An 18,997-nucleotide genomic window follows, 5' to 3' on the forward strand; every position below is an offset into this window, starting at 1 on the left:
AGCGTTTTATTCTCAGAGCAGAAGTCTGACCTCCCATCACGCCACCATTACATCTACTTTCTGCTGGCTCTGACCTGCAGCTCATGCCAGCATCCTCAAAAAAGCCTCAAAACTATTTACATATTTCATACATTACAGTATGACTTTTATGTTTTTGCAGAATTTGGGACAATACGAGCACAATAAACTTAATGTCTACAGACAGAACCATGTAAAACGCTGCTACTACACAGCCCATTTGCATTTTTACCACTAAAGTTTGGGTACTACTACATCTCAAGGTTGCACAGTTCAATAACATATATAAATATTTTTTGCTGTGTGTGTAAGAAGGAGGGGGATGACTTTGAAAAACTGTTGTGTGCCTGCTGCAGTTCTCTTCTAGACGCTAAAACAAATGTTATCAAGCAAGACTAATAGCGGGTTGGGGCTTAGGCGAGGGCACAGCAGAGCTTCTTGATGTCCCGTACACCCGGCGGGGATCGGGACGCCGCTGTGAATCAGGTAAATGTGGCTCCTGAACTCTCCTGAGCGCTCTCCTTTTTGTTTCCCCTGCGGACGCAGAACAATGGATCTGTCTGGGTGATAGAAGAAACCTGCCCTGTCGGTCCCCACGCCATAACGCCACGACGCCACAGCAACTTGCCCACTGCCTGGGGACAGAAACTTAGCCTGGATGGCTAAGTCTGTTTGTACGAATGGCTGTTGGTCTGTCTGTTTGGATGGCTGGCTGGCTGTCTGTTTGGATGGCTGTCTGTCTGCTGGAAGGATGGCTGTCTGTTTGGATGGATGGCTGTCTGTCTGTCTGCTGGATGGATGGCTGTCTGTTTTGATGGATGACTGTCTTTCTGGACAGATGGTTGTCTGTCTGCATGGATGGCTGTCTGCCTGTCTGGATGGATGGCTGGCTATCTGTTTTAATTGCTAGATGGCGGTGTGTCCATCTGTTTGATTGGCTGTCTGTATGTCTGGTTGACTGACTGAGTGGTTGGCTTACTGTCTGACCAAATGACTGACTGGAATAGTTACTGGTTGCATGACTGGTCAACTGGCTGGCTGGTTGGCTGGCTGACTGGCTTTCAGGAGACTTGCCATGTGGAAAGGTCACTTTTGTTAGTGTAACAGTGTAATGACCACGGATGACTAGATTTGCTAGCCCTTGGCTAATGGGTTGGACCATTTAGTTGACTGATTAGCGCAGTAGCCTGTGGTCCAGGCTATTTGGGTTCGATTCACAGCTGCCCCCTGAATTCTTGCTACATTGGCTGCGGCGGGATCAAACCTGGGTTCCCCGGACCACGGGCGACTGTGCAAACCAGTCAACTAAAGGGTCCGACCTGTTAGCCAAGGGCTAGTGAGTCTAGTCATCCGTGGTCGTTAACACTATTAAGAACTGTGCAGTTTGGATCTGTACTGTAAAAATATCCATTTGTACACAACTCTTAATCAAGTACTGACTCATGCTCCACCAAAACACTAGCAGTTGTTTGCTCCAGTAAGAATAAATGCCAGTTGTCTGAGATGACTTGCCCTGTTTCTAGTTTCTGAACTGAAATGAAGTCATGTCATGTCATTGTTTATGACTCACTGTGGCAGCGTATCTGCTTTGTATAAAGCTGGGTTTTGCTTTTGAAATATTTTGATTTCTCTTCTTTTGCAAAAAAAAAATAAAAAATAGAAAGAATCAGAACCAGGATTTCAATTCAACCAGCAATTCGACTGTTCAAAGATTTCCCTTGAATTTGACATCTTCCTGAAACAAGCACATTATTGGGGTTTATGAGGGATAATGTCAGACATGTCATGATTTATTTACCTGTTTTAAACCAGTTTTAGCTTTATGGCAGGAAAAAAAAAAGCTGGGGAGACTATTTCAACTGAACCGCCTTTTTAAGATTGTTTTTGCGGTGCGTGGCCTTCCAGCCCTCGCTTCAGTACGGGCCGATCCGGACTGTCATGTTTTGGTGACCTAGATTTCACTGCTCTTTGTCTTCTGCCCCTCTGCACCCCCGTCCACCCCTCCTGACCCCGTCTTTATAATTCACCCCCAACTGTTATGAATGGTGCATTAACTCAAGCTGCTGTGTGAATGGGCCCCTTCAGATCACACACACTCACACACACACATTCACACACATTCACCCACCCGACACCATCCATACTGTTACACAATGACACCAGCCACAGACACACAAAACACAACGTCTGCTACTGAAGATAGACAGACAGACAGACAGACAGACAGACAGACAGACAGACAGACAGACAGACAGACAGACAGACAGACAGATAGACGGATAGATGGATGGATGGATGGATGGATGGATAGATAGACAGATGGATGTGTATGAAGTGTTACAGGTGTGGGGTCTTGGTGGTTGTGTTTCACACCAGTTAAACCAAACTTGGGGGCTTCTTCTATGACAAACTCTTTGAAAAGGAGGAAATATGACGTCAGCCTGACTCACTGGTGACTTTAACACATCCGAAGACAATACAAGTTTGCTGCGTTGTCATAGCGATGAAATCAACCCCAAAATCCAGCCATATACATCAATTGGGGACAAGTCAAAAGTTTTAGATGGACTAATTTGAAAAAGTGGGCTAATCTAATCCACAAATCAGGTGGACTAATTTAAAAAGTGTCAATTGGAAAAAAAAGGGATTGAAGTTTACTTTTAGTAAGAAACTCAAATTTCACTTCGACGGTGAACCGTCAGCTTTTGCTGCGTCTTTTAGAAAAAGGTGCATTTGTTGTTTTATACACAGACATAAATCAGTTTGACTGACGGGTGTGAGAAGAAAGGTCGGAGATGTCATTTAACATAACGTTGTGTTCACCGTCTGAAGTTAACTCGGTATAAATTACCACTTACAAACTGAAAGGTTTCCACCCTGTAAAAAAATGTCAAAGGTCGAAGTCTTTTCCCCTAAAACTTTCTGAACTGGAAACGAGGTTTGATGGGAGACAGACTACAAATGTTCCAGCATCCAGTCAGCCGTCAGTCACATTCTGAGACAGGAAACCGGCAGCGTACTCAGCAGCAGTCAGCAGGTCACCAACCTATATTGGACACAAGCCCCGCCCCCTCCTGCCTCTCACCCAATGAAATCTCACAGCAGAGTAACGGCTAAGGAACACAAAACAACAACGTCTACACTACAGAGGAAGTTTGAGTTTACTTTAGTCATTTTAGCTTCATGGGTGGAGCTTGTGTCCTGTCTGGTTGGTGAACTAGTTACCCACTTTCTGACCAATCAGCCACTTCCTAAACTAAATAAAGCTCAGACTGCGGGTGAGGGGTTAAAAATGTCAGCCATGTTGAGACGGAAGACAGCTTTATTCCATCGGGGCCTCAGGTAGGGACCATTTCAAGGGGCCCCCGGGAGTCTGCCCGTCTGTCAGGTTGAGGAAGGTGCAGATTTAGAGGAATGGGCCCTGAATGCTGACTCACATCGGTCCTGGGCCTCCTCAGAGGACGCAGGAGGTCCCATCTCATCTAGCCTCCCCCTTCCCATGCATCGTGCACACACATGCACATGCATGCACGGCCGGGCACAGATAATGATCCGTGTCTCTGGACCTCTCCGCTTCATGATTCCAGGTCACCCCCATACTCTCTCTGGTGTGTGTGTGTGTGTGTGTGTGTGTGTGGATGTACGACTGCATCTTTGTGTGCCTGTGAGCATACACGTGCATGTGTGCGTGTGTGACACTCAAGGAATTTTAATACGATCCAGAGATCAGCTGGCTTACCTCTTCTACTCCTCCTCCTCCTCCTCCTCCTCCTCCTCTCCGGCAGCGGGAGGACCAGTAACACCAGGTTACAATTAACAGGACCTGAAAGCTGAATGGGAAAAGAAGGAGGGAACGGGTGGCAGAGGGTGAGGGGTTGGGAGACAAAGAGAAGCGAAGAGGAAGAGAGGGAGACGTTTAGACGGAGCCCCCAGTGGAATGCCCCTAACATGAATAAGGCCGGCGCAGGGAAAGCAGGAAAAATGTTAACGAGAAACATAACGCAATGAAAAAGAGCAAAGTTTAAGAGCCCATTTATCTGGTGGTAAAAACAAGTTTACATCAGCTGTGGTTTGCTGTTATCACAACAGTCAATTATTCCTGCTGCTCCGAGTCATTTTCTCTGAGCCAAACGAGACGTCGTGAAGGGAAAACCACTTTAAAGAAAAACAAACAAAAGCCCGTTAAAAGAGTTGCAGATGAAAACGGTCCCCAACTATAAAAGCTGCGGGCCGTAAACACGGACGCTTCAGCCTTATCACCTCGCCGCCGTCCGTTTTCTAAAATACTCTGGCTCTGCAGCGGATAAAACGCCACCGCCCGTTGCCGGGCATCGTCTCTACGTACGTGCACCCGGCCGGGGACGCGTACGGGCGAGTTGTGTTTCGCTGCGTGCCCGGCGGCGCCGTCTGAAGAGGACTCGCCTGTTTGGACGGGAAGAGGACTCGAGGAAGAAAAGCTCTCCCCACTGCTGTCAGTGCTGGTTTGGGTCGGGCCGGCAGCTTCCTTTCACACAGTCCATCATCTGGCCAGTTCAAAGAGCGTCTAGCTACAGGTCTTTGTCAAAAGCCCGGTTGGATATCTTTTATGTTCGAGATGTAGGATTTCTTAGGACCACTTTGATTATTTATTTATTCCACTTCTCTTGTGTGATAGAGCCAATATTTTACATGAAACTGCTCAGCTTGATCTGAAATTCATCTTGCTTTATTGTAGCCCTTTTGCCTTTGAAATTTCTTTTTCTTTTTCAAAGACCAGCTCTTTTTTGAAGTCTCTCTCTCTCTCTCTCTCTCTCTCTCTCTCTCTCTCTCTCTCTCTCTCTCTCTCTCTCTCTCTCCATCCCTTCCTCGTCTCTTCCTGACTGGACTGTCTCTCTGTTCTGTGCAGCCCCCCACCACATCTTCCCGCCCTTCCACACGCCCATCCCCATCGACATGCGCCACCACGAGGGACGGTACCACTACGAGCCCCACGCGCTGCACGCCATGCACGGGTAAGTCACGCTTGTTTGTTTGGTTTTCGCTTCAGCAAATATTTTCAACAGGGTGGAGATCTGAGTCAGAGTGGTGCTGATGTCAGCTTTACATCTGCGACGTACGCAACTGCGACAGCTGTGCTTCCCGGTGCTTACGTCCCGTACACGTGACGGCGACTCCTAAGGCGCGAGGCAAACTAACACGCGGGTCGTGTCAAGCAGAAATTAGCGATGCCAGGAGCGTGCGTTTTTTTTCCTGAGGCAGATCGTGGTTCTGCATTCTGCTTCGGCTTTAAGGAATGAAGTTTTGAATGCTGAAGGGGATTTGTGTGCACTTTTTTTTTCTGTAGAAGGCCGATGATGTGAGATGAAACCTGGGCCAAGTTCAGGATGAGAAGCAGATGAAAACATGCCGGCTTCCAAACCGAATGACCAAATGATTATTACCTCTCGAAAACGGAGGCCTCCTGTCCGTTATGGGATTGTTACACTGACCAGAGCTGAGATTTTGGATCCGGTGGTCAGAGTAGAGGGCTGTTGGAGGACTGCTGGTTTGATTGCCGGTGGGGTAAATATGAGTGGAGGGCAGTGAATGAGACTCCCTCTGCTCTCCATCAATATGGCAATATGGTGCTTCAGAAACCTGAAGGATAATTCAGAGTTCTTACCATAGGTCATATCAGTTATGATGTCATTTTCCTCACCGGCTTCATTTAGTAGATGTTGGACCCGGGACCGCCGCTGGACTCAGCTTTACAGGGGTGTCTTATGGGACAAGTGAACAAGAGTCTGTAAACAACAAACCCCCCTAGTGTCTCAGTCAGAATGTGTCTGTGCTGGCCAGCTAGTTTATGGATGGTTACTACTACCTACAGTAAGTATAGGCTGCTACTTCCTGCAGGGTGAACCAGGAAGTAGATCAGCAACATCATCCACCATTGATGATAGTGGATATAACAAATCATAACTTTTAACCTTCACTTCGAAATACGTGGTTTAGATAATTGGGTTAAATTGGACTTGTTGGCCACCTGGGTAGTGTGGCGGTCTATTCCGTTGCCTACCAACACGGGGATCGCCAGTTCGAATCCCCATTTTACCACCAGCTTGGTCAGGCGTCCATACAGACACAATTGGCCACGCCTGCGGGTGGGAAGCTGGATGCGGGTATGTGTCCTGGTCGCTGCACTAGTGCCTCCTCTGGTCGGTCAGGGCGCCTGTTCCGGGGGAAGGGGGAATAATGTGATCCTCCCACGTGCTACGTCCCCCTGGTGAAACTCCTCACTCTCAGGTGAAAAGAAGTGGCTGGTGACTCCACATGTATGGGAGGAGGCATGTGGTAGTCTGCAGCCCTCCCCGGATCAGCAGAGGGGGTGGAGCAGAGACCGGGACGGCTCGGAGGAGTGGGGTAATTGGGCGAGTACAATTGGGGAGAAAAGGGGGGAACAATCAAAAAAAAAATGGACTTGTTGAAACATGTCTGATACTCTTGTCCAGTTGTCCCTAAGACACCGTTGTGAGTCCAGCGGTGGTCCCCTGTCCAACACCTCCAACATGAAGCTGGTGAGCAAAATGAAACCATAACTGATATGTATGATGGAATAAAACAGAAAAATAAGACCCAGGTTGTAAAAAAAATGGAGTTATCCTTTAAAGCTCATCTGTTAACTGGACATGTCTGTTGACCAGCAGGAGGCTGAGGCTTTACTGGCCCGCTCTCTGGTATGAATACACACAACTCTGTGAATATGAAACAGGGCGTCTCTGGAAAAGAGTGCACATGTTCAGATGACCTTGCCTTGGTAAATCAAGGTTCAAAAATAATTTGGGCCAGCTTTGTTTTTTGGCTCGCATCAATCTGGGGATTGGTAGCCAACAGGCACCCTAAATTCTATTAACCACAATCCACAGCGCTGGATCCATCACAAATGACACACATCCAACCTCGCCTGGCCCCTCGACGTCCAACTCTTCTTTATATTCATTAATGGCTTGTAGCGGAGCTAATCTGTGTGGTGCAGGCTGTTGCCCCCAAGCAAGCACTGTAATTAAACCCCCATAGTAGGGAGGGTCACCGCCACATGCACCATGTGGTGCAGTGGTGGCTAGTTCAACTTTCAGGCTGCAGTGGGTTCAATACCAAATAGAGTACTACTATTTTCCCGAGGGAAATTCGGTTCAGAGGGCCTGTAATGAAAACAGTGCACATCATAATGTGCACAATAAAGTGATGTAAAATGGACAAAGTACACCAGCGTTCACTAGAGAGAACAATGGCTGTGCCAATTAGCACCGGCTATATCTTACAATGTACTAACCACATTTCACAACTGTTTGTTTTTGCCCAGTTTTCCCTGTTGGCATGTGGGTTCGGGAGATAATGAGCGTTAAGTCTATAAAGTGTATTTGTTTCTGCGTATAAATGCATATTTTAGAAGTAAATCACTGCCTGATGATCAGTTTCAGGTGTCTGGGTTTTTAGTGCTCAACATGCCAGTCACTTTAGTCATTTCAACTCAGGACACAAAAGGCCTTGGCACACCAAGCCACATTTTTTGTATGTTTTTTTTGTTGCCCCTTTTCTCCTCAATTGTACCCAGCCAATTACCCTGCTCGTCCGAGCCGTCCCAGTCACTGCTCCACCCCCTCTGCTGATCCGGGGAGGGCTGCAGATTACCACATGCCCCCTCCGATACATGTGGAGTCACCAGCCACTTCTTTTCACCTGACAGTGAGGAGTTTCACCAGGGGCACATAGTGCATGGGAGGATCACGCTATTCCCTCCCAGTTCCCCGTCCCCCTGACTGACCAGAGGAGGCGCTAGTGCAGAGACCAGGACACATACCCACATCCGGCTTCCCACCCGCAGACACTGCCAATTCTGTCTTTAGGGGTGCCCAATCAAGCCGGAAGTAACACGGGGATTCGAACTGGCGATCCCCGTGTCGGTAGGCAGTGGAATAGACCGCCACGCCACCCGGACGCTCTTGTTTTTTGTTTTTTAATCCGTCATCGAGGTCCTACATCGTTATTTCTTGACATATGAAATCGGACTCGGTGTGCTAAGGCCTAAAGCGCACGCCGTTTTTAAACAGCAGAGGAAAACATTCATGAGATGAACGTCAGTCTCCGTCTGGTGTCTGTCCGTCTCCATCAGAGGACAGTGTTGTTAACCTCATTTAAGGGTAAGTCATGAAGTGCTGCTAGGCTAGTTTAGCTCGATGTGGACAGCGGCCTGCTGTGGCACACTTTGAAACAAAACGACGAGGTATTTCTGCAGTTCCCTCAAACGATAAAGTTTCTTTTATCACAAAAACTGGTGGCTGGGACAAAGAAGCAAAAAAAGTCAATAGCATCCTCCAAATAGTTCTCTTCCATTTAAATTCACAGATTTGATGGTGATGCATACTTTGCGCCTGGCGGGAGCAGGGCTATTCATCACGCAGGCCGGCAGAGCATAGGAAGAGGAGGGCGGCGGCGGGGGGGTTGGCTGTCTGCGGACTTGGCCACCTTGATTAATGTGATTGGATCCTGACAGTGGACCCCTAATTCATCAAGACCTTGATCTAGCTGTCGCTCCCCCCTGCCTGCGCCAAATTCACCTAATTACAGGAACATTGCGCAGCAAATTAAGTGCGGTGTCATTTGTCGCCTGCCTCGGCACTTTGTTATACACCCGTGGCGGCGTGTCAGAGGTCCCCTTCCCTGATTGTCTAACATGACATCACGCCTCGCTCCCCTTTATCATTGTTTGCATATACCGTAATGAGAGGGCTGGTTATTTTGTCAGGGGCTGTCATAAAAAGCGGTGTGGGGAAGACTCCTTTCCCCTCCCAATTCCCTTTTCACCGGATATCAAGGGCGCTTTTTCTTCCCCGGTCGCCGTCGAACGACAGAGAGGGAAGAAAGTGGTGGGCCACGTCGAGTCCCCAGTGCAGATACCGTGGGGGAGAAACACGTCAGCATCTGTTTTCAGTATCAGAACTGTAGATGTTTTTACCAACTCCGTTTCTGACATACCAGGAATCTGACTTGATGCGTTGTTGAGACACAGGAAACTAAATTTTAGGAAATATAACATTAAAAAAATCATCAGAAAAAGTAATAAAAAAATGAAAATTCACAAAAAAATTACATATATACGTATATATATATATATATATAAAAATATATGGTTGATGTGGGTCTATCAGACTCTGTACATATATCGGAAATGTCTCTGAGTGATCTTGAGGTCATAGGTCACCTGTTTGGAGGAAGCTATATACAGATGTCCCAAAACTTTATAAGCCAAACCAGCACCGTGCATGACTTGAATTCACAGAAAAGATTTTGCTTTTTTTCCGGTGAAGAAGACATCTCCGCTTCATCTAGTCCACATCAAGAAGCTGTTCCCTGTGTGTTTGCATGTAGACGTTGGCCTAGGAACGCCATACTAGCCCTGCCACCGACTCGAATCTGATGCAACTCGCATCCCAACGCAACACGTCATGTTAAATATCCTCGTTTCCATCATACATGGCCAGTATGGCCTACATGACAAAAGCTGTTCTTCCTCATCTATTCCTCATTGAGAAGCTTCGGTTGTGCCGCCGAGCTCAGAGATGTAGTCCCCGACGCCACGTCCATCAGAACAGGAGTGTGTCGGTTCAAACAGAATAACTCGTAAATTTCAATCGATTGTCCAGGGCTGCTGTCGGTGCACGCCCCGCCGAGAGACCGCCAGTTAATCCTTTAAAGCACTACCTGCTCACAAGAGATGCCAGAGAGACCTGCAGCCGAACCAGTTCCCTCAAGACCATCCACACATTTCAAACGCTTATTCATGGCAAATAAATGAAAAGCTCCTTTAAATGATCTCTTAAATCTTCATGAGTCCTTTAAGGGGGGCGGCACGGTGGCCCAGTGGTTAGCGCCGTCACCTCACAGCAAGAAGGTCCTGGGTTCGAGCCCCGGGGCTGTCCAACCTCGGGGGTCATCCGAGGTCGCCCTCTGTGTGGAGTTTGCACGTTCTCCCCGTGTCTGCGGTGGGTTTCCTCCACCATCAAAAAGACACACATGTTAGGGTTAATACTCCCGTCTGTGCCCCTGAGCAAGGCAATGGAAAGAAGAACTGGAGTTGGTCCCCGGGCGCTGCAGCTGCCCGCTGCTCCGATACAACAGGATGGGTTAAGTGCGGGGAATGAATTTCATTGTAAGAACACAATGAAAAAATAAAGTGGCTTTCTTCTATATCGTCAACATTATCAAACCATGCTGTTGCACCGAGGGCCAGTTTGAATTACACTGCTTTTATTGTAGCCTCCCAACACACTCGACTCATTACCAGGGTGCAACACAAACGCCCAGATGTTTGGCAACGGCCTGCGTGAAAAATGCCAGTGTGACCGCGGTCAGCTGTCAAGCAGAGAGGAAGACCAAACCTTTTACCAGCAAATTCATACATATTCACACACGAGCAGGAACAAAAAGGGTCAACCATTACACGTGCCATTTGGCCGTCACAACACCCGCACTGACTTTCAGCTGCCGCTCGCTCACGTCGACGGAGGCGCTTTTTGTTCACATACGCGTCGGGTGATTACACCGGGTGTCCATCAGTGAGACAAGTCAATAAGTCCACCGTCCGTCCACGCAGAGACACGAGCCAGTGAAGCGTTTTGGAGGGATGGAAGAGGAAAAAAAACAAAAACAAAACTCAGTGTTTGGCTCTTTTTTGTTTTTTCTTCTGGAATATTCTCGTCACAAGAGGAACGGGATTCTTGCAAATAAGTGTCGGAAAGCAGGTGGTCCAGAAGTCGGTTTGTGGATGCTGTCCCAGCACAAATAAAACAGCTGCGACGGCGAATCACAAAGACCGTTCCTGATGGTCCAAGAGTGGAATCTCACCACAACCTTGACTCCCGCTCCTCCCTGACATCATGCAAATACATAAATACACAACCAAGGCTGAATATCAACATTTAAACAGGCTCGGATCTGAACGTCTGTTTGCTTACACTACAACTCAACACGGGGACTTGTGGAGGTAAACAAGTGAGATCATGTTTTCCTATTGCGATAAACGCTCGTCCCGCTAACTCCATGAACCGCGCGCTCAGGCTTGACGTCTTTATTTTCTTTAGAAAGATGAAACTATCTCCCGGCGGGGTTGGATTATTTTATTTATCCCAATTGAACTGCAGATTGTTTAACCATGTCCTGTGGGTGAGGTGATTTTATGCTGCAGCTGAAGATGTCTGATTACGGCGCAGCGTCGGTTTCTTGAAATCCTTAACTGATCTGAGCTGCGTTTGGAAGGCGTGCAATTATCTCCGACTTCACGAGGTGCTGCTGTAAGGAAAATAACACGACATTATTTGCAGTGCGGTAAACCGGCGTGGAGATTTGTTGGTCCGTATCTAGGTCATATCTCTCTCTGCATGGGAGCGCGGGGACAGTGGATACTTCCTGCTAAGTTTGACTCATCACACAGAAGTCCTGGAAGCCTACGCTGGGAGTTTATTGCAGCCCTGCGGTGGACGGAGTGATTTATCTAAATCAGAAGGCTCCCGGCCGCCCGACGCTGCAGACGACACTCACTGTCACACTGTAATTCATCTCTGGTGTCACACAACGGCAAGTCAGAGCAAGGCCGGGCAGACAGAGGCAACCAGACACACACACACACACACGGACACACACACACACACACACACACACACACACACACACACACACAGCATAGTTAGAACCAGACATGCATATACAGTCACACATAGTTTCTCTCAAACACACATAATTACACTGTATAGAGATGCACAGATGTGTGGGCACATATGAAGACCTACATAGGCAGACATGTAGAAACACACACATACAGACACACAAGTAGGTACAAACATTTGCTCACATAGAAATACAGTAAGCATAGCTAGACACACAGACACGCTAATAGTCACATACCGTTTCAAACACACACACACACACACACACACACACACACACACACACACACACACACACACACACACAGTATGAGCAGCACAGATAAAGTAGAGATATTGTCAGATGTGTTGTCTACTTGTGTTTCAACACCATGACAGACTGGTCAATCTGCAGCAGGAAGTGACAGACTGGTCAATCTGCAGCAGGAAGTGACAGACTGGTCAATCTGCAGCAGGAAGTATGATCAGTGTGCAGCAGGAAGTGTGGCTGCTGATGCAACAGGCTGAGAGAGATGAGGCAAATTCATCACAACGAAATGGCCTGAAAACCATCTGAGACTACATTCATCACTTCACCATCGTCTAACCATTTAAACTTTACATTTCAGGGAGGTTAGCAAACACTCTTCACGGACCATCGAGTTCACCACTAGAATCTAGTTCCTCACTAGACCACTAGAATCTAGTTCCCCACTAGAATCTGTTCACCACTAGAATCTAGTTCACCACTAGAATCTAGTTCCCCACTAGAATCTGGTTCACCACTAGAATTTGTTCACCACTAGAATCTAGTTCACCACTAGAATCTAGTTCACCACTAGAATCTGTTCAGTTCCTAGATCATCTGCTCCGTATGCGACCGCGATTAAGGCCACAGCTACAGCACCTTGACAATAGATGGAACAAATAATACCTTTGTGTCCTCACAGTGATTACAGGACTTTTTATGAAGGCCGAGTGTGTGTGTTAAAAAGCAGCAGTGAAGTCGCACACCTCATTAAGCATCTTGATTAGCGAACGCTCCAACCCGTTGCCATTAAAAACAAAAGTAAAGCAGAGAAAAGGGAAACGTAGGATAAGGTAATGTCTGCCCGGAGGTGTGAAAGCGTCATGTGCTTAATTAGATTCCTCTCAAGCACGCCCGTGACCGTACATAACATTTGGGCTTGCTGACTGTTGAGTAACACGTCGAGTAACACGGTGTCTCGCGGGGCTGCGTTTCAGATCGTTCAGAGGTGTTAGACGGCGTATTGAAAAGACCAGATGTTTATATTGAAGGAATTAAAAGTCAGACGTGCAGACATCACGAGTGACTGGAGTCAGCAGTTTGGGATTTACTGTCTAGTTTAAGGACATTTTATCACAGCCATTTGTACATAATACACTGTATACTGTAGCACTACTGCACATTTACAGGAGCAGTCACTGTAAGTTGCATTATAAATCTTTGTCCTTTTGAAACTGTAAGTATGTGGGTGCACGGGTGTGCTGGTTTTACTATGTACTGGGATTATCAGGAATCAGGAACGCGTCATCTGTCATTTCATTTCATTTCATGTACTTGCATACATGAATATCGTTTCCCCCGGCCCACAGCAGCGCAACACAAACACAAACACAAAAACACGTTATCTAAAAACTACAACACTACATATATCCAAACTACAAAAAAAACAGACAACAAAAATCATTCTCCGAGAGAGCGAACGCCAGGATGACTGTCGGAACTGCCGGTCTGCATGGGCTAGCAGTTAGCTTACGTGAATTTGCGCCGCCATCTTCCCACACCGGTTCTGGGTGAAGCCACTGCAAACGTGAATTTGCGCCGCCATCTTCCCACACCGGAAGCGGAAATATTCTCTCTTTTATTGCGTGTTTTTAATCCTGACTGTAAAACACCGTTACCAGGCAAGACAATTAAGTGATTGATTGATTGATTGATTGATCGTGCATTAGTGAAACAATCTGCTGACCCGATTGGTATCCTGTATCTACGTTAGTTTGCAGCAATAAAAAAAAAAAAAAAAAAAAACAAGTCTCACACTCTGGAGTTCAGCCTGTTTTACACACATCGCTTATTGCGTGTTTTTAATCGTGACTGTACAACACATTCCCCATGCAGGGAAATAAAGTGACTGACTGACTGACTGACTGACTGATTGATTGATTGATTATATGGAGTTGAGGAGCACAGATAGATAAAACAGACCTTTTCCAATTACAGTCTCTGTCTTAACCAGGCCTCCTGACAGTAGGTCGGTCAGAAAAGTCCAATTGTCAAACTAATAATTAAAATCACAATTTTATTTATACAGCGCTTTTCAAAATAATCAAAGCTGCTTCACATAAGTTAGAATCAACACAATAAAAGCAACACACCGCAAGCATAAAACACACAACAATGGATATGACTAAGGGAGTGGGACCAGAGAGTTTGAAGGCAAGGTGTTTGAAAGAATGAGCGGCGGGAATGGAAATGGTGGTTGTTTTAATGTTCTTCCTGTAAACAGCAGCAACACTACCTCCCCGCCCCTCAAGACGAGGTTTATCGGTGTATGTGAATCCTGTGGGTGTGGTCTGGTTTAGTGATAAATAGTCCAGGGGCTTATGCCAGCCTCATTCAGAATGAGGCTTTTGTTATTGAGCGAACGAGTGTTGAGCAAAATCAGTTTCAGATGACGTTGAGGACTGAGGAAGGGGACGGAGACTGGACTGATTCACGTGTCGTCTGTTGTAACAGTGAAGGTAATGATGTCTGTTGGTAATACGGTCAGGAATGAGAAGAGGCAGAACAGCAGTGTGATCATACCACAAAGGGGAGCTGGTGGGAGCGAAGGATGTGACAGTCATTGTTGGGGGCAATGGGGAAGAAGGTTTAGGAAGACACGTGTGTGATGTAAATAGTTATACACGTGTGGAGGACAGAACAGTGTTCTGCAAATCAGCAGCCAGCATGGACTACCTAGCATGTTGAGGTGAAGACTGTCTTTTCTACACAGGGAGGAGCGCTCCCAGAACAAGTCAAAGTTATGACTAAAATTATTGTTGTGTGCTACACTCACGGTCTGGAGCTTGGTGTGAAGGCTGAGAGTCCTGCTAAAATGCCTGACACTGTGACCCAGTGTGGTAACTTGGCCAGAAATAAAAGCGGTTTCTCCACGATTAAAAAGACAGATAAAATCGCCTTCTGTCAGCTTGGACTACTGATGGGCACTGTCATTGGTGCCGACGTAGACTATTACCTTTAATAATTACGGCTAATGAATCCGTAGCGTAGCGGTCTAGTCCATTGCCTACCAACACGGGGATCGCCGGTTCAAATCCCCGTGTTACCTCCGGCTTGGTCAGGCGTCCCTACAGACACAATTGGCCGTGTGTGCGGGTGGGAAGCCGGATGTGGGTATGTCCTGGTCGCTGCACTAGCATCTCCTCTGGTCGATCAAGGTGCCTGTTCAGGGGGCAGAGGGACCTCGGGGAATAGCGTGATCCTCCCACGTGCTACGTCCCCCAGGCGAAACTCCTCATTGTCAGGGGAAAAGAAGCAGCTGGTGACTCCACATGTATGGGAGGAGGCATGTGGTAGTCTGCAGCCCTCCCCGGATCGGCAGAGAAGGTGGAGCAGCGACCGGGACAGCTCGGAAGAGCGGGGTAATTGGATGGGTACAATTCAAGAGAAAACGGGGAAGAAATACAACAACAACAAAAAAAAGAAAAAGAAAAAAAAAGAGAAGAATTCAGGAGTACTTGGAGTTTCTGCAGGATGTAAGGTGTAATAGCTCCAGGAAAGCACCATGTGACTGCATTTACGAAACAGATGTTTTGGACTATGGAGTCCCCGACGAACAAGGTAGTGGGGGGGTAGTGGGTGACTGATTGACAGCGGTATTGGGGATAGTGTTGGGAGGGGATAATGTTGTTGGCCTGAGAAAGCGGCATTAGGACTAGGAATGACCAACCTGCCAGAATGCTGGGGAAGAAGGTGCAGGGGGACCTGTGCAGGAGGACCTGCGGTGGCAGTGGCAGCTGGAGGTAGGTCAGCCACCGCAGCATCTGGGGCAGCCATTGCAGCAGCAGTAGTCCCAGCTGGAGCAGGGACTGGTTCCATGTGGAAAGGAGCAAGATTGGCCACGGCAACAGCATTGGCCATGGGGGCATCAACCAGGTGAACCATGGCATCCACTGGTAGCAAGTCCTGGTGAAAGTCCTCACTGTCAGGTGAAAAGAAGCAGCTGGCAACTCCACATGTATGGGAGGAGGCATGTGGTAGTCTTCAGCTCTCCCTGGATCGGTAGAGGGGGTGGAGCAGCGACCGGGACGGCTCAGAAGAGTAGGCTAATTGGCCGGATACAACTAGGGAGAAAAGGGGGAGGGACAACAATATAATAAGCTGCCAGTGCTCCCATTCTTACTGGTAATGTGCTGAGCGGATGTGACGTCAGAGCATTTACAAAAGACATCCCGGGGATTTCTCTGACACCCTCATGTGTGTATGTTTACATGGAATCCTCCATGATGAGGACATCCTGATTACAACTGACTTTCAGAGACAGAGCTCTTAGTTGTATGAACGCTTTATTTTCAACTGTTCACATGAGTCATTAGTTATATCATAATCTTCTTCTCTGTATGTTTTCCAAGGGTTTAACTTTTCCTTTAATGACTGTTTCCATGACCCGCAGTATCAATATAACTTCTGATCCAGCCGGGTCTGTTTGGAGTGGGCGCTAACATCAAGGAATGCTCAGCAGGACGGCGGATGTGAGAACCACCAGACCCTCACACACACACACACACACACACACACACACACACACACACACACACACACACACACACACACACACACACACACACACACACAGAGTCTCAGGCCACTGCCTGGCGCCTGACCAGGATACGCATCACCAGCCCGGCCCCGGCCGACAATGCTGCAGACATTAAAAAAAAAAAAAAAAAAGTCCACGGGCGAGAAATCCCTTTTGCCACATTTGAATATAATGTTGCTTATTCAACCGGCTCCCACTTCTTTCTTTTTCCTCTTTTTATGTTCAGGCATGCCTTCTTCTGTGCAGAGCGGGCATTCGTTTGAACAAAATGTTCTGGTGGCGGCGTGACGGCCGCTCAACAGAAATATTTATGAGGTTCATACTTCCACAGCCGGCCTTGCCGCGTCTGGCCAGCCGGTGGCTGTTGTTGGACGTTGGGCGGTTGGTGAAAGTGGATTCCTTGTCCCCGTTACTATGGTTACTGCCATAAACAAAGCCGGCCCAGATCGGACCCAGACTCGGGAAGAGAGCTCACCTGCCGGGTGTTTGCAGATGAGCAGCCCAGAACAGGAGCATGAATACTTCATGAGGGGGTAAAGGGGGTTGATTATTTGCACAGAGAATCGGATTGTGCGGAGAAGGAGGCACAAATGAGGCAATCTGGCTTCCAGCTTCAAACCAGCTTCAAGGAAATATCAAGACTTTGCTGAGCGATATGGTGTATATTTTTCATGAAGGGGTCAGACAAGAGACGTAGAGCTGCTTTGATAAACACTGAAGAATGACCGAGACGAGACTCAGACAAGTGGTTCAGGAGTCTGGGCCAGATTCGGAGTCTGATTACCTTCAACACTACAGACCGTCTGTGTAAACGAATCACCTCAGGAAGGAGAAGGACAAAAGACTAACAGGAGGAGAGCGTCTTTATTTTACTCTCACGTCATCACGTCCATCTCATCAAACCCACTGTGTTCATTATGACACACACTGTTCTGCAACCCGACCCCAAACACACAACGTGCCGCAACACCACAACAAACATGGTGTTTCTCCAAACCGGAGACGGCGATGGGTTAAAAGAGAGAACGGTGTAAAAACGGTTTTCGCTTTTGACTCATTGGACCACAATGCACTGCTGACCCCCGAATGACCCTCAAAAGAATGTGGGAAGGTAGAATTACCCTGGGTGACTTGTGGTTTGAAGATGCTCAGATGTTTGTAGATGTTTCACCTGCAGAGGTGGATGTGTGCCATGTCTTCATATTACACCTCTCTGTTGCACACACACACACGTTAGAGGACTTTTACCAAACAAATGTTTGTTTATTCAGAAAGTTAAAATGAGTGGAGAAAGCATGCCCACGTGGTGAATTCATGCAGCTTGTCCTGGACTTCCTCAGTCACATGTCCTCTTCTGGGCAGGGCAGAGGAGATCTGCCTCACATGTTTAAGTCACGGCAGCATGGCATCTTCTGGGCAGGGCAGAGGAGATCTGCCTCACGTGTTTAAGTCATTGCAATATGGCATCTTCTGGGCAGGGCAGAGGAGATCTGCCTCACGTGTTTAAGTCATTGCAATATGGCATCTTCTGGGCAGGGCAGAGGAGATCTGCCTCACGTGTTTAAGTCATTGCAATATGGCATCTTCTGGGCAGGGCAGAGGAGATCTGCCTCACGTGTTTAAGTCATTGCAATATGGCATCTTCTGGGCAGGGCAGAGGAGATCTGCCTCACATGTTTAAGTCATGGCAGCATGGCATCTTCTGGGCAGGGCAGAGGAGATCTGCCTCACATGTTTAAGTCATTGCAATATGGCATCTTCTGGGCAGGGCAGAGGAGATCTGCCTCACATGTTTAAGTCATGGCAGCATGGCATCTTCTGGGCAGGTCAGAGATCTGCCTCACATGTTTAAGTCACGGCAGCATGGCATCTTCTGGGCAGGGCAGAGGAGATCTGCCTCACATGTTTAAGTCATGGCAGCATAGCATCTTCTGGGCAGGGCAGAGGAGATCTGCCTCACATGTTTAAGTCACGGCAGCATAGCATCTTCTGGGCAGGGCAGAGGAGATCTGCCTCACATGTTTAAGTCACGGCAGCATGGCATCTTCTGGGCAGGGCAGAGGAGATCTGCCTTAACGAGTTTAAGTCATGGCAGCATAGCATCTTCTGGGCAGGGCAGAGGAGATCTGCCTACATGTTTAAGTCATGGCAACATGGCATCTTCTGGGCAGGGCAGAGGAGATCTGCCTCACGTGTTTAAGTCATTGCAATATGGCATCTTCTGGGCAGGGCAGAGGAGATCTGCCTTAACGAGTTTAAGTCACGGCAACATGGAACATTTCACAGGGCTTTACACAGACTCATAAAAGACAAAAGATGCAGAGTAAGATGAAGAGACTGAATAAGAATATTGCAGAATAAGAAAGATTTCTTTGAAGAATTACTCCTTTGAAAGATGCTGACAATTCTGTCTGGAAAATTTAGTTAAAAAAAAAAAGACTTTGGAAGTCGCTGGAATCACACCCCGGAATT

The 18,997-nt window shown here is 47.5% G+C and overlaps 1 protein-coding gene across 1 annotated transcript in view; it reads left to right on the top strand.

The window, feature by feature from the left end:
- Positions 1–18,997, top strand: part of LOC130131811 (zinc finger protein GLI2-like) — an 88,916-nt gene that overhangs the window by 30,076 nt on the left and 39,843 nt on the right. Inside the window, exon 2 of the mRNA XM_056301586.1 lies at positions 4,904–5,009. Coding sequence (XP_056157561.1) covers positions 4,904–5,009 — 106 coding nt within the window. The remainder of the gene's footprint in view (positions 1–4,903; positions 5,010–18,997) is intronic.

Source organism: Lampris incognitus, chromosome 21 (genome assembly GCF_029633865.1).
Source record: "Lampris incognitus isolate fLamInc1 chromosome 21, fLamInc1.hap2, whole genome shotgun sequence".
NCBI classification, from domain to species: Eukaryota; Metazoa; Chordata; class Actinopteri; order Lampriformes; family Lampridae; genus Lampris; species Lampris incognitus.